This window comes from Camelus bactrianus, chromosome 8, assembly GCF_048773025.1.
Source record: "Camelus bactrianus isolate YW-2024 breed Bactrian camel chromosome 8, ASM4877302v1, whole genome shotgun sequence".
NCBI classification, from domain to species: Eukaryota; Metazoa; Chordata; class Mammalia; order Artiodactyla; family Camelidae; genus Camelus; species Camelus bactrianus.
This window is the reverse complement of record NC_133546.1, coordinates 2,364,829-2,377,495: the sequence shown is the minus strand read 5'-3', so window position 1 is coordinate 2,377,495 and position 12,667 is coordinate 2,364,829. Positions and strand designations below refer to the sequence as shown.

Sequence of the window (12,667 nt, the reverse complement as noted above, 5' to 3'; positions counted from 1 at the left end):
GCCTTGGGTAGGATGGCGTGGCCGGGGTGTCCCGACGCAAAGAACATCACAGCTCAGGCTGACCGCAGAGACATGTCAAAGTGGGTCCCAGACTCCAGTCCTGGCCAGCATCCACCTGAAAGCCCCAAGACCAGTGACACGGCCCACAAATCGTCCCAAGGGGAGAGATGCATTTCTGGGCTTGTCAGTCTTACTTAGAACTTTCTTTTCTTGGGCAACAGGAGGAAACACGCTGGCCAATGGATTCAATACTACTCTGATTTGTTTTTATTATTAAGGGAGGCACTGGGGGTTGAACCCAGGACCTTGTGCATGCTAAACATGTGCTCTAGCCCTGAGCTACACCCTCCAGCCTCTGATTTGCTGTTTCGAATGTTACTAATTAACAGAGGACAGTAGAACAGCCAAAAGGGGAAGCAGTTCTTTTCTCTAAGAAGCCAGATCGTTCCTGTCAGTCCCTCACCCCCACGCTAGAGGGCTGACACCAGGAACAGCATGGACGTCTCTGTTTTACAGGAGCTGCTGTTTCCATGAATTCTGTCTAAACTGACAATGCAGACGGAAGCACGACTCTCAGTAACCTTCACACAGCTGCAGCCTCGGAAACGCTGGCCTCACAGTGATGGGACTAACTGGGAGCAGACGAGTGCTCAGGCCAGGGAGGCAGAGGAGGTGGGCGGAGGAGGAAAAGTACTCCCCCCGATAATGCAGGGCAAAACCCCTTACAGATGGGGCCCGTCAAAGCCAGCTTTCCGTAACAGCGCAGAGTGCCAAGTGCAGAGACCCCTTCCCAACCAGGCATGTCTTCCTTCTCAAGCATTTGATCGCTTAAGGACAACATTATCTTGGGCGATCACTGTTTTGTAGCTGAGGAGATAGGAGCACAAAAGTGGCCCGGCGAGGCCGACAGTGGGGGGACGAGGAAAGTGCCCGGCGGCCAGGAGAACGGGCAGCCGGCGAGATCAGGGCACACCCAGTGGAGGGGGCGCAGGTGGCACTGTGCAGGGGAGGGGAGGGAGGACTGCATCGTGGAGGGGGGCAGAATCTTGGGGCTCTTAGGGTGAGGGCAGCCTGAGATCCTGGGGAGAACTTTGCAAACCAAAGCTGGTGGAGGAAGATTGGCTGCTGTGTGTTTGCTGGTTGGAATCATGTTGGGCTCTGCGATCCAGGGACTCCCTTTAACGGAGCTCAAGGGACACGTGCAAATTACTAACAACAGGCGCCCTTCAAGGGAACTTCCTCAGACACCTGTTACGGGGCCACTGCAGCGGGGTTTGCAGCAAGGGGGAGAGACTGAGCTCAAATCCAGCACAACAAGGCCACGTGAGGATCTGCCGCCCAGGAGCTGCGATTCTCTGCAAACCGAGCTGAAGGCAGGTGAGGGTCGACGTGTGACCTGGGGGACGGTGGGATGAGGACCGGGCCAGACATGGAGGGTGGTCAGATACTGAGGACAGGGGGGTCTCGCTAAACTCGACTCAGCAGGAGTCTCACTAAGACCAGTGCTGCAGGTCCAGCAATGGTGTGGTGACCCAGAAGCCCAAGGTCCAGCAAGATGATTAGCGGGGCAGTGCAGAGGGGCAGTGCCGGCCAAGCTCGGAGGAGAGGGGCATTTGTCAGCGCACATTGCCAGTGGTCGCGAACACTGGCCCTCGTTGCTCGGGGAGCAACCACGGGGATGGGGCCAGCACACAGCCAGCCAGTGCCCCCTCCCGCCGTGTGCAGGTTCCCCAAGTTAATTATAGCAGCACGACCACGACATCTCCTGAGCCAACACGTCGGCAGGAGAGGCTTCCTCCACAGCTGCAAATCAGATACAACCAATATTTTAGGCCGAATATATCTGTGTCTGAGCCATTTGCTTGATTAAATCACACTGTAGCTTAACAAACTATTTGTTGATAATTCCTACCTGAGTTTAATTTAATAGCTTTACCAGTGAAATAGATCAGCAAATACATAACGCTGAGGGAAAAAACCCAACACAACATAGCCCAGCGTCACCAGTCAGAAAAGCGGGGTGTCCTAGAAAATGCCTCCCGCGCTACACTGGCTTTGCTTACTCAACAAACACAGAAGCCTGGACCAAAGAGGAAGGGCGCTTCTGGCTAAATTCCTGCTTCCCAAGTGGACTTGGTACAGAACAAGCTCACCCCCATCCCTGCCACGGGAAAGGGGCGTCCCCACGGGGCACTGCACCGACGTGCGCAGGACCCGCTCGCGTGGTGTGTTCCTCCCCTGCCTGCTCACGCCCGGAGCCTCTCTCTGGCCACCTCCCTCCCTGCCTCTGAGTTCGGAGTCTCCTGCCCACTCATCAATTTGCCACATCTAAGAAATTGTTCCCCCGCATGCAAGAAACTGAGGGAAATCCTGGGTGCTCACAAATCAGATGATACGGACAGATGTTCCATGTTTTCACTGAGTGTGCTTGTATTTCATTCCTGTGCTTCTGAATGCACGGGAAGTATCCTGAAACAGTCCTTGCTGCATAGGGGCATGTTGCGGGTGGAGGACTGTCAGGAAGGACACGCGGAAGAGGTTAAAGCAAGGGGGGGGTGTGCGAGCTCAGTGCTTCTGATCGCCTTCTCACGCAGTTTTGAATAAGAAGCAATACTTTGGGGAGTTTTCTCGGATGTAAGGAGAGGAAGTATGTAATGAAATTGCAAAGCTAAGGCACACCACAAATAAGCAGTTAAGTTGGTGTCTTTAAAATAGAATGAGCATAAATAAACAAAACAACAAGCAGGTGAGGTCCTCACGGGTGCGGACTGTTTCTTGGGGTCTTCTCTGCCTTTTCGTAGCTGTCGTTGCTGCCCAAGAGCCCGTAAAACCAGGTTCGCACAGAGCTCCTCGGGCACACTTAGTGCAGCCACCTGAAAGTGATTTTAATTAGAAATGGTTTTCCTGGAAACCTCCCAATACCTGGAGAAGGGCTCACCTGTCAAGGGTCAAGAAGAAGCTCGAGTGTCTACCTTTCCAGGAAGTTTTCTTTTTCTCCCACGACTGGAGCCAACATTGTTCGCAATATTTGCTGAGTCGCTTCACCCTTACTTTATTAGGATACCATATTTCCTTTAAAAAGGGGTAAACAATTAAAATACATTCACACGTGCACATGTGCGCACAGATAATGCCTGACTGTCTGCGAGCATTGGAAATAGGAACAAACTGACAACTGATGTAATTAGACTGTTTAATTCCAATGATGCCGATAACTTCACAGGACTCACGCCCAGCACGGCCGGCTTCCATTTCCGCGTTCACGTCTCTCACTGGATGTTAATTTCACCGAGGGCAGGGGTCACATCTTTATATCTCAACTGCTCAGCACAGTGTGCACGGAATATGCTAAAAGTTGTTCAAGTGTGTAGGTAATTGAGCAAAGAAATACATGAATGTATTTACCCACATCAGTACCCCAGTGAGAGGACCTGCATTTTGTCCTTTTCACACACCCTCAACTGTCTTTCCGTAAAAATGTCAAAAACAGGTGAAATGACAGTTAATCAAGAGAACCGACCTCCTGGCTTTGGTAAAACCCCAAGCCAAACAAGCGTTCCCTCGGGGAACCGGCACTGAGTATCGACACGTTTAGAGAAGTGGTAGATAAATCTTAACCTGCGTAAACAGTGTCACTTTTCATTCACTGGACACCAGTCTTCCCTCCCAAGCCTTTCCTAACCAGCCTCTCTTGACCTCCCACAGCCCTGAGTTGGGCTTTGGAGCCTGCCTGCTCGCACGGTGGAGGATTTCCTGGGGTGCTGAGGTGGAGCAGGGAGGATTCCTTCCCAAAGCTCTGCTAAGCCGGGATGTTGATCTGGGACAGGTCCTGACTTTAGAGGAAGCTGCCTGAGCTCTGGATGCTGTGGCTTCGGAACTGGCCCTGGTAATGCACTCAGAGATCCAGGGTGACACACAAGATAAGAAAGAGGAATGTCGCCGTCCCAGCCAGACGACAGGAACTCCATCTTAGCAAACGGGGCCAGTCCTAGCGAATGAAGCAGGCTGAGACACAGCCTGTGAGAACTGGTGCCCAGGAAGGGTTAATTAATTACCAGACTGAGAGTTTACCAAGTTAGCACAAGCCATGGGTCCCCCAGGCCACAGGGGCGATCTTAGGCTCAGGCAGAACCAGCAGACACTGAACAACATCATGATGAAAAACATCAATTGGGGGTTCGGGGTTTGCAAATAGTAACCATTATGTATAAAACAGGTAAACAGCAAGGTCCTGCTGCACAGCACAGGGGAACTACAGTCAACATCTTGTAATAGCCTATAATGAAAAAGAATAAGAAGAGGAATATATGTGTGTGTATGAATGACTGAAACACTGCCGTACAGCAGAAACTGTCACAACGTTGTTAAGTCGACTATACTTCAATAACAAAATAAAAATAAATTTTAAAAAAGATCTAGATAACAAAAGATCAAGAAAAAATTTTAGTAAATGTTAAAATAAAAAAATCAATAAACTCAGGAAGTATTTTATCAATATCCACAGCTAACAATTATTGACTATCGATTTTATCATCCAGATTCCGTGTTAAGTCTTCACATAGGATAGGAACTATTCTCATCCCCGTTTCACAGTGAGGAAAAAGGAGGCTTAGCGAGTTTAAGAAACTACCCTGTGGTGAGAGGTGGAAGTGAGATTCCAATTTTAGGAAATCTGATGCAAAGCCCAAATTCACCTGGAGCTTCTAACTTCCAGAAAAGGTTCTCTAGAATAATTTTAGGTTATGGAGCATGTTCCAAAACATCCCCCTAGAGTAGTTTTCTTTTTAAAATTATAATAGCCTTCATTCATGCACCATATAATACATTATAAACTTCAATAACCATCCAACCTAAAATGGCTAAAATTAGTAATAGAGAGCACATGCTCTTATAGTAACAACTTCCTGTAAAATACTTTAGAAGGATGAGCATAGGCAAGTCATTTTGCCTCCCTGGACCCCATTTTCTCATCTATAAAATGCACAGTTGGATGAGGCAAGTTATACAGTCTGGGGCGGTGCTGTGGCTCAGGCAATGTTGTCAACGTCCGGAAACCAGAGCTTCCTTGGGGGTGAGGGTCCAGCAGACACTGAGCCCTGGCAGCTTTCTAGGGCAGGTACATAGAAGTGTACACAAGAGATCCAATTTCCCTTTAGAAGCCCCCGACATCACCCCGGCCAGAGTCAATGGTCTGGCCATCTCAGCTGGTGTAATGCTGAGATGCACAGCAAAAGCATTCAAGCTGGAATTCATAAACTGATTCCACATCTGATTAAACAACCTGGCTTCTCTGTTGGTTAGAGTTTACCAAATGTTGAGTTCTGGATCCAAAGTCAAGTCATACTTTTAAAAGCAAGGATAATAAACAAACAAGGCCCTACTGTGGAGCACAGGGAACTAAATTCAATGCCCTGCAATAGCCTATAATGAAAAAGAATACGAAAGGGAATATATATCTATATAATATATATATATATATATAACTGAATCACTATGCTGCACACCAGAAACTAACCAGCATTATAAACTGACTATGCGTCAATAAACAAACAGATAAATAAAAGCATGAAATACTAAGTCTGTCCCTACAAGCCCTTTTGATAAAGATGATATTGTTTTAACCATAAAGTCCCAGCTGTTATTTTCCTGTTCATACCACTAGATTTTGAATTAAAAAAATTTTTTTAAAGTCTCTGTGAATATTTTAAAATATAAATTTCACAGAAAGAATAATAATAGTAAAACACCATGTTTCTTTTTACAAAGTAAGTTATCTTTCCCACTAATCCAAGCAGATGAAATACACATCCATGTTAAGTACTTTATATGCCCTGTTTCAGAACCTCTACTATTGACCAAGCTCCCTCCTAAATTTCACATTTGTTTGGTGAGTACTTCTTGGCCTGTGATCTGCTGTGAATATACAATGGGACAGACAGGCTTCTTTGGGAAAGGGGTGGGTCAGGAACAAGGAACTGACTGGACTGAGGCACAGGGGCAGTCACTGAACAGACTCCCCACACTAGCTGGAGGCACCAGGACTTCTACGTCCTGTGTTTTTTGGATCTACAATGCCCAGAAAAGGGCTGCAGGTATGGCAAGTTCTCAATAAACACTTGCCGAAAGAATTAGTCATTACGCTGTCAGCAAGAATCTCAGGTTTTGTTCTCAGGGTTTTTCCTCCCGAACGGTGGAATGAGGCTAGAAGCACGTGTCTACCTGGATTTCACAAGTTACCAACTGAGAGGAGTGGGCGAGAGTATCTGCGGAGAACAGAGCCCGGGATCCATGCTGCCCACCTTTATCCACAAGTCTGTCCAGCACCCGGCACGGGCACCTGACTACCTGCTAATAAACTACATTTCTGTCTCATCAGTTTGTCCTTCTGCATATCTGATGGCTTATGTATGGTTTTATTATACATACAGAAATGTTATTTAATAGACAGGATATTTTTATATCCTTCCACACTATAGGAACATCATTTCTATGCCCCTACTTGGTTCCTATTGTATTTTGTTAAAGCACTTCCACAGCCTGGTTCTCCTTGCTGAACCACAGCACCAGAGGTGAGTGTATTGTGCTGGGAGGATTCCCCACCCTCCAGGGTTTGGCCCAGGGTCTGTGCTCATCTTCCTAAATGACACCAGTTTACTCCCACATGTTCCTCCCCTTGGCAAGAACAATAAATGGAAGGAGATAAGGAGCTGTATGATAAAGTTGGCATTTCGATGAATAAAAACTTGCTAGGTATAAAGGTAAACACTGTTCAGCATTCTATTCTCGTCAGCTTAAGTTTTTCATTTTAATGCCTGAGACCCAGGAAAATGACTTATCCCGATGAACTCAGGTTTCTTTTCTGTCTACGTGAGGTTTAAAGCAAGCTCTCCTCCATTATTTAATTAATAGTTGTATTTGTTTGAAAGATAGGTTTTAGCCTCAGAAACCAGCCACAAAGATCACACCTAGTACTTAAAATTCTGCTTTAGTGATATCATAACAGAAACTTCTTAAAACAAGTAATTCCTTGTTGCTTTCATGTCTATCCCTGAGCTTTGCTTAAAGATCTCTTAATTGTTATGGAACCAATGCCTGTATCTAATATCATGGCAGCCGGGACAAAGAAACCCAAGATGAAAAATGTGACATTGTTCCAATGGATTTGACTTCATTAGAAACAAACACATCAAAACCCCCTCAGGGGCCACCCTTTTGGCAAAGACGAGGGTAATGTCCAAAGAAATCTCTAGGTTGTGTGATCAGCTCCCACCCGCCCCCCCCCCCCCAAAAAAAAACCCACAATGTCTCTTTTTTTACTTAAACATGTTTCACGGTTTGGTCATCTATTGATTCAACAATGTAATCTGGACACTGGCATGAAGAGAATAAGATTTGATTGTTGAAATACAAAACACATTAGAGAACCATCCACAGGCGACTTTGGAAACCCAAAGATGATAAGATGCGGGACCCGAGAAAAGGACAGGATTTTCGGGGTCCTCTGGGTTTCAGGACGAATCTGTATCAAACCAGGAGCTGCAGGGATATTGCATCAGGCACTTTACTACTGAACACCGTTACAGGCTGGTCCAAGGAGATTGTGTTGCTGCCTTTTTTTTTTTTTTTTAATCGCTTTTTGTCAATTCTACACTGATTTTAAACACACAAACAATCTACACTACATGGTAGTATTTGTGTGGCTCTGGGTCACTATAAAACAAACCCCATCAACACGAACCGAGGGTAGGGCTGGGAGGTTTTGTACTTGGGACCTCTGAGGTGCCACACGGAGCAGCAGTCCAGCTGCACGGGCTGAAACGCCCTCCCCACCCAGAGCACCTCTGTGGGCACCCACGGTGACTATCCCAAATCCTGCGCAGAGCACGGTACAAAATTAGTTAGACATTCAATAGGGGCAGAGTTTAGTACCTGCTGAGGACCCGAGGACTGGCCCAATTATTAGTAAATCCCAACAATAACGTTCAGTTTTAGGAAAACTGGACCAGCTTTCAACTTTAACTCCCTGACATGGGTCTTAGCGTGACCGTGCGCGTGACAATAGAAAGGGTTCGGGATGGCCCCAAGACCCGCAGCATCCTCCGGGGAGCGGCAGGGACCTGGGTACCTGCGCGCACAGAGGCGAGGGCATTTACCTCTAGTCGGCTTAGACTGGAGCTCTTGGAGCGCGACTTCTTGCGCAGGTACACTGAGAAGAACCTGCGCACGGTGAACTTCTTCATGTTCAGCTCCATCGCCCGGCGCCCAGCCGCGAGGAGCCGAAGGGCCGGAGGACGCGCATCCCCGGCGCATCCCAGGCGCGCGGGGTTAGATCCGCGTGCGGGCGCGAGCTGCAGTGGAGCCCGGCGCGGCGGCCATCGGCGCGGGGCGCGGGCTGCGGGCACAAAGGGCAGGCCAAGCCGGCCACGGCGGCCGGGGGCCCAGCGATCCCTCCTCCTGGTCCTCCTCCTCCTCCTGCTCCTCCTGCTGCCTGCGAGGACCAGCCCTCGGCAGCCCCGTCCCGCCCCCAGCCACTACTGCCAATCATCACCCGCCTTCTCGCCCCGCCCTCCGCCACTATCACCAGTCAGAGCCCGCTGCCCCAGGCTCTACCCAACCCCCCCCACCCCGTCCTCCACTCCTCCTCAGGCCCTGCGAGGACCAGCCCCGCACAACCCCGCCCATGCCCCGTCCCGCCACTACCGCCAATCAGAGCCAGCCGCCACGCCCAGCCACTCTCACCCTCATTCTCCGCCACTACCACCAATCAGCGCCCACCGTCCCACTGCCCCGGGCCCTCACTCCTCCTCCTTCCTCTCCCCAAGTACTCGCTCCCTGAGGCTCCGCCACGCCCACAGCCCTCTCCGCCAATCAGAGCCCTCGGCGGCGCATGCCTAATAAGCCCGCGGAGGACTGCTGCACAGCGCTGGGCGGTGCAGCTGTTCAGATGTGCCGGTCGCCAGCTTTCCATTCTACCCCGTTGGCCTGCTGGGCTTTCTTCTGGCTTGGGGTATCATTATGTTTTCTTTCCTTAAAACATCCAAATCTTCATTTTGGCATAATAGTCTTCTGCACGGAACAAAACTCTAATTGTTGATGAGCAAACACTTACAGAAAATGGATCAACATCCAGAGGGACACCATGAGCGGGCACACGTGCGCTCTGCATGCTCCCTCGCCCCCTGGCCCCAGTGGCCCTCTCCTTGACACCGTCCCCACAGCCCGGGTGCCGACTCGGGAGTCCATCAATCCGTCCCCGGGTGATGAATAGATCCCCACGCAGCCCGGGACTCAGGCAGTCAGCTGGGGAAGCCTCCCTGGCAGTGTTTGGAGAACAAAGACACACATCCGTTCTCCCTGACCTCCGACTCCATATATAGAAAATTATCCAAACGGATGACTTACCAGGGCCTGAACACAGAGTGTCTTGAGTCAGGGCTCTCAGGGACCAGCTGCTGGCTGTAGGGCTGCAGGGGATTTGCTTTAAAGGGAAACATTTTTTCCCCCTAGAAATGCTCACCAGAGGGGTGTAGGCAGTTACAGATTTGCGAGCTTAGGAGTCTGTGCAACCTTATCTGTTTTCCTCGTGTGCATTTTCCAAGTATTTTTATGTTTCAAATAGGGTCAAACAATCTCATTAGCATACTGCCACCACCCCCGAAAAGTCCAGAAGCATTTGTGCACGCGGCGCCACATGAAAGTTATCACTTTGCCAGGCAGATTGTGAAAAATCTACATGTCATAGTGTTAGAGCAGGCAGGTAGCTAAATACAAGCTGGGAAAGGGGGCCATGGGCTAAATGGCAGAAAACTGTACATCTTGTGAACAATGGGGTTCCTTTGACAGACCAAGAAAAACAGGATCCTCCAGACTAACAAAAAAACATACCTTCTGGGTTGATAAGTGTCCTGGAGGCAGAAGGGTGGGACAGGACAGGAATCCCCACCATCCAGCTGTAACCTTTCAATCACTATGACCTCCATCCAAATGTAGCCTTTTGCTTATGATACCTCCCCATCTGAACGTAACCTTTTGTTCATTATGGCCTCATCTAACTTCCCGATCAAGACTAAATAAGGACAAAAATCCCTCCTCCCCACCTGGGAAGGTAGAGCTTAGAAGAAGATCAGAAAAGACAACCCCACACCCCTCCCTGCCAGTGAATATTCTGCCCATTCATATTTACACCCAGATAATGAGCTTGCCAAGGAGACTCAGGGCAGCTACCCACCTGGGTCTGCCTGCTCTTTCCTTGAGAGTGTACTATCTGTCCCTTAATAAATCCTTGCTTTACTTTCCTGACCTCCGTGTCTTGTTTCTGAATTCTTTCTCTGACAAGAATCTCTCGCCGACAGCAGTAGCATCCCCCAGCGTAATCAAGGTTGCATTAATGCTTGTGTCAGGCTATCCTTGCTAAAGTAAGTAAAGACAGCAGATGCCTCCATACTGCATCCGGGCAAGAGGAGAGGTCAGATCTCTCTCTGGGGTTGAAGGTGGGAAGCACAGGGAGGCCAGCATCGGGATGCTGGCACTACCACGTCCTCGCTGGGTAGGCTTGAGCACACGTGCATGCTCTGTGTTCCCACTGTGCATCTCTAAGATGAAAATATGTCCCCAAACCAGCCCCTACTTCCCAAGGGTTCTGCTGGAGACCCATTATCTCTACTCTGGGAACCAGCTTCTTTCCACCCCGTGTATCCCCCACGACCACTCAGGCATCCCAGCTTTAAGCAAACAAAGACAAGCCAGGGCTGTGCCACATTGCTGCTCCGGCAAAGACAGCAGCTGATGTACATCAGACATCGGGCTGGTCACCAACGTGACCAGGAATGGGGAAGGGGCTGGCCACGGGCAGCCGGTACAACTCATCAGAGACATACGTATGGTTTGCCAGTGCTGCTAGCTCAGGGGTACCCTGCCCAGGACAAAGCCTTGGGGCAGGCCCAAATCAAGACTTGTGTTTTCACCAAGAGCATTCTGACCTGGTGTTACAGGACTGGAAAGGAAACGTCTTATGGGACAGTCACGATCCTCCACATTTAAGTGTCACAAAATGGTCCTGTTGAACGTGGACATCCCAAAAGAAAAAAAAAAAGAAGCTTTCCTCTTTCAACTGTGGAATTCATTCCATTGCTAGAACAAGTCTGTTTGCCTTTGTCCTTGTTCGGGTAAAACAGAGATATATCAAAATCTCAAGCCATCATTCGTCCACCACTGGGCATGCCTATACCACAAAACCCTCCAGACCACCAGTCTGGAGGTAGTGATCAGAGCTCAACTTAACCAGGGTCCAAACAAACCTTGGCAAATATTGGGAAAGAACAAGTGAGCTTAATAAAGGCTGCTGCCCAGATGACAGGCTGGGGAGGCTCGGAGAGAAGACCAAGAGCTCAGCAAAGCCCTGATTCTTTCGAGTCTCTCCCTGACTCAAGCACCTTGATGAGTTCCATGGCCACTGCTGCTTCCAGGGGGCACTGGACTGGCCAGTGTGCAGTCGATTCAGTTCAACACATGATTATGGAGCTCTTCTTAGCATGGGGCCCTGTGCTCAGCACTGGGGACACAAATGTGATTGTGACAGGAGGCCTGGCCTCCAGAAGGTCACAGCCAGGTGGAAGGGAAGGAAAGTGAATAGAAAAACCTGATGCAGTGTTCTTTTTTTTTTTTTTAACATTGGCTTAGATCCTAGCGACAGCCTTTTTACATTATTAGCACCCTTTCTTTTTTGGGGGGATGGGTAATTAGATTATTTATGCATTTATTTGTAATGGAGGTACCGGGGATTGAACCCAGGGCCTTAGGCATGCTAGGCAGGCGCTCTACCGCTGAGCTACACCCTCCCCCGATGCAGTTTTTATGTAATGTGAAAGAAACACAGGAAGTGCTACATGAACAGAGATAAACAAGAAGTCAATCCTAACTGGAGAAGCCAAGGAGGAGATGGCATTTGGGGTGACCTCGGGGGACAAGGAGACATTTCCTGGGTGGACAGAGGAGGCAGAAACCACAGCCTGCGTAAGAATGGGGTATTGAGAACTTAGCACAAACAGAATTTCATGATTGATGAATGAAAATGAAAGTTTCTACCAACTCCCCAATTTGCAAGAGGTATACAATTTCAGAATCCCAAGGACAGTAGCTGAGAGCCTGTCCCACAGCTTACGTCTGGCTTCTGGAGGAGGGAGCAGGGATGGCACTGTGCCAGGGAGGGACCAGGAGGGGCCGTTCATGGAGTGGGCCTGCATTCGCAGGGCTTGTGGGGGACAGGATACGTCCAGGCTTCCTGCGGATCAGACGTGGCCGTGGAGGGAGGCCGTTTGGAGGTCTCTTGCGTCCTTGCCCAGAGCAGGAGTGTGAGGCACCAGGCCCAGGGCTGTGGGAAGAATTCTACAGAACCCCCCAAATGAGAGGCTGCAGCCTGGGGGCCAGGGGTCTCCAGCCACAACAACCTCAGATGAAACCAGGACAGCTGTCCATGAGAGGAAGGGTCAGGCCAGGCCCAGAGAGCTAGGCCAGCTGGACCGGGAGCAGTTTAAGTCGGCCTTTCTCTCTCCTCTCCTCCCAGCTCCTGCTCTGAAAGGGAACCTGAGCGACGGAAACTCAAGCCAGGCAAAGGCATCGCTTTGTCTTGATCCAAGCACAAGCCAGGCTAGTCCAACACAGCAGTTCC

The 12,667-nt window shown here is 49.5% G+C and overlaps 1 protein-coding gene across 13 annotated transcripts in view; it reads right to left on the bottom strand.

The window, feature by feature from the left end:
• RPS6KA2 (ribosomal protein S6 kinase A2) overlaps window positions 1-12,667 on the bottom strand; it is a 375,962-nt gene that overhangs the window by 141,499 nt on the left and 221,796 nt on the right. The window contains exon 1 of one of the 13 annotated variants that reach the window (XM_074368014.1): window positions 8,154-8,496. The exons of 10 other annotated variants lie outside the window; for them this stretch is intronic. In XM_074368014.1, coding sequence (XP_074224115.1) covers window positions 8,154-8,252 — 99 coding nt within the window. In that variant the 5' untranslated portion in view covers window positions 8,253-8,496. Of the gene's footprint in view, window positions 1-8,153; window positions 8,497-12,667 lie in introns of those variants that run through there. 2 more of the 13 variants (XM_074368020.1, XM_074368022.1) reach the window with 2 other exon arrangements.